At 66.6% G+C, this 2,273-nt stretch overlaps 1 protein-coding gene across 1 annotated transcript in view; it reads right to left on the reverse strand.

Moving 5' to 3' along the window:
- Window positions 1–42: 42 nt before the first annotated feature.
- The window catches only part of GTF3C2 (general transcription factor IIIC subunit 2), a 70,534-nt gene continuing 68,303 nt past the window's right edge, over window positions 43–2,273 (reverse strand). The window contains exons 5-8 of the mRNA XM_029913273.1: window positions 2,039–2,137; window positions 1,377–1,604; window positions 716–827; window positions 43–427 (exon numbers count right to left, since the gene is read on the reverse strand). Of these exons, the coding sequence (XP_029769133.1) occupies window positions 269–427; window positions 716–827; window positions 1,377–1,604; window positions 2,039–2,137 (598 nt within the window). The 3' untranslated portion in view covers window positions 43–268. The remainder of the gene's footprint in view (window positions 428–715; window positions 828–1,376; window positions 1,605–2,038; window positions 2,138–2,273) is intronic.

Below are 2,273 nucleotides of genomic sequence, written 5' to 3' on the forward strand. Positions count from 1 at the left end.
AACAGCCGGGCCCCACCAGGGAATAGTCTGCCGGCAGGGCGCGGTGCACAGTGTGGTGTGAGAAGCTCGCTGGACCCCACCAGGGCTGGGAAGCTGCTGGGTCAGGCCGTGTAGCTGAGCGTGGGCTGACACAGGGAGCCGCATGGCTGCTTCGGGGGTGCCCTGAGGCTCACACCAGGCCCAGAATCCATGAGTGGGGCCCTGGGCGTTGCATTTCTCAGGGGTTTCCCAGAGCCCCATGCACTGCCCCGCCAGGGTTTCAGTACTGTCACACCCCCCGCCGTCCCCCCGCGGCACGGCTCTTCCTACCTTTTACCTGGGCTCTCTTGTGAGCGAGCAGGCCCTCGGGGTGCGGGAGGCTGTACACGAGCACTTTGCCATCAGAAAAGGCTGCCGCCAGAAGGCCCAGCCGGCTCATCTGAGGGGGCTGGAGGGACAGATGCACAGGCTGAAGGGCCAGACTCCGGCTCCTGGGGAGACTCACCCAAGGCACCCCACCGCCCGCGGATCATGCTGGGCGGCTGCAGCGCAATGGCGCCATTCTGTGCCTGGGGCGGATGCAAGCCGTGGACATTGCTTTGCGCTGGGCTGCAGCCACCCCAGAGGCTGCTCGGAGGGGGGCAGGATTCCTATCTGTGGGGCCCACTGCAGGGGCCATCCCCAGAGCCTTCGTGCAGACAGACCCAGCCTCCCCCCTACTCCGCCGCACCCCTACCTTCCTGCAGGTGGTGGGCAGCTCCCAGGCTCCACTGGGGCAGAACTTCATGTCCCAGATGCAGCCGTGGTCGGCGGCGATGGCGTAGGCCAGCCTGGCTTTGGTGGCAGAGCTGCGGGCACAGGCAAGTTATGGGGGGCCTGGCTAGTGGGTGTCAGGAGCCCCCCTCCACCCGAACAGGGGCACAGCTCCAGCATAGCCCTGGGGCACATGGAGCAGGCAGGGAGAGCTCAGCAGAGCTCTGCAGCTGCTGGCTCTGCCACCCAGGGCCAAGCCTCCAGCAGGGACCTAGAAGGTAAATCATGCCCTCCCCTGCAGAGCAGCTCCCAGGCACCTGGGCCGTGGTTTCCAGAGTGCTCAGCCTGGGCCTCTGCCCAGGACCAAGCCACTGAGCTCCAGGGTCCTAGAGTGAGTGACAGCCTGTGCAGGGCATGGGGTGGGGGTGAGGCCCCAGGCCCACTTCCCATGGGGGGGAGGGGGCCCTGCTCCACTCCCACGAGCTATGCGTTGCCACCCCCACAGGCTGTGGGCTCGCCACCCCAACTCTCCCCCGACCCAGAGCTCTGCTCTTGCCCCCCAGGGCTCTGTACTCCCCCCCACCCCACCCTGCACCACCCCCCAGGCTCTGCGCTCGCCAGAGCCTCTCCCCCACACGACTCACCCTGCCTCCGGCTGCAGGATGCCCAGAGCCCAGAGCTGCAGCAGTGCAGGGCCTGTGTGGAGCTCGGCCAGGCTGTGCTTCTCGTCCATGCCCTTGTTACAGTAGAGCGCCACATACTGGGGGGCGGCAGAGCCCTCTGGACACGGGCACCACTCCATGGCCCATACCGGGCCACCCACAAAGAAGGACACGTCCAGGCGCTCCTCGTGGGGCTGCAGGGAGTTGAACCTGCCCGGGGGAATGGGAGCCGTGGGTACCAAGCAGGCGGCAGGGCAGGGGGCGCTGCCAGCTAAGGGCTCTGCTGCCCGGGGGAACACGCAGAGGAAGGCAGAGGAGCTGCAGGCTGCCCCAACACTGTGCCATAATCCAGCCGTGCTCCGGGGGTGGGAGCCCTGCCTGGATCTGAACCCAGACCCCTGCACCAATGCCCGGGGTACAATGCAAAGGGAAGCCTGCAAGGAGGGACAGGGCACACTGCAGGCTCAGCTGGCCCTGATGCCGGGGGCCTCGATTCCCATCAGCACCAGGCGGCGGCTGCGCGGGATCTCAGGGCAGAAGCCGCTCTGGGTTGTTGCCAAGGCCCAGCAAGCCATTCTGGAGTAGGCACAGCCCTCCAGCTGCCAGGCCCAGCTCTGGACAGTGACCCTGGGGCTGGGCCATACCTGTTGATGCGGTACAGGACACCGTCTTCTTCGATGCCCTCCCGCTGGATAGAGAAGAGTGGAGACTTCATCTCCCCCGGCAGGTACTGGGCACATTCGCTGAAGGAGCAGAAGGAGAGCAATGAGCAGCCACTGTCTCTCCTCTCAGGGTCTTGACGTGGTAAACAAACCCAGCTTGGGGCTCCAGCCCTCGGCACCCCCCTCCCCGGGGCTCCGGCCTGGTCCTCGGCACCCC

Source organism: Terrapene carolina, unplaced genomic scaffold (assembly GCF_002925995.2).
Source record: "Terrapene carolina triunguis isolate 2854851 unplaced genomic scaffold, T_m_triunguis-2.0 Scaffold569, whole genome shotgun sequence".
NCBI lineage: Eukaryota > Metazoa > Chordata > Testudines > Emydidae > Terrapene > Terrapene triunguis.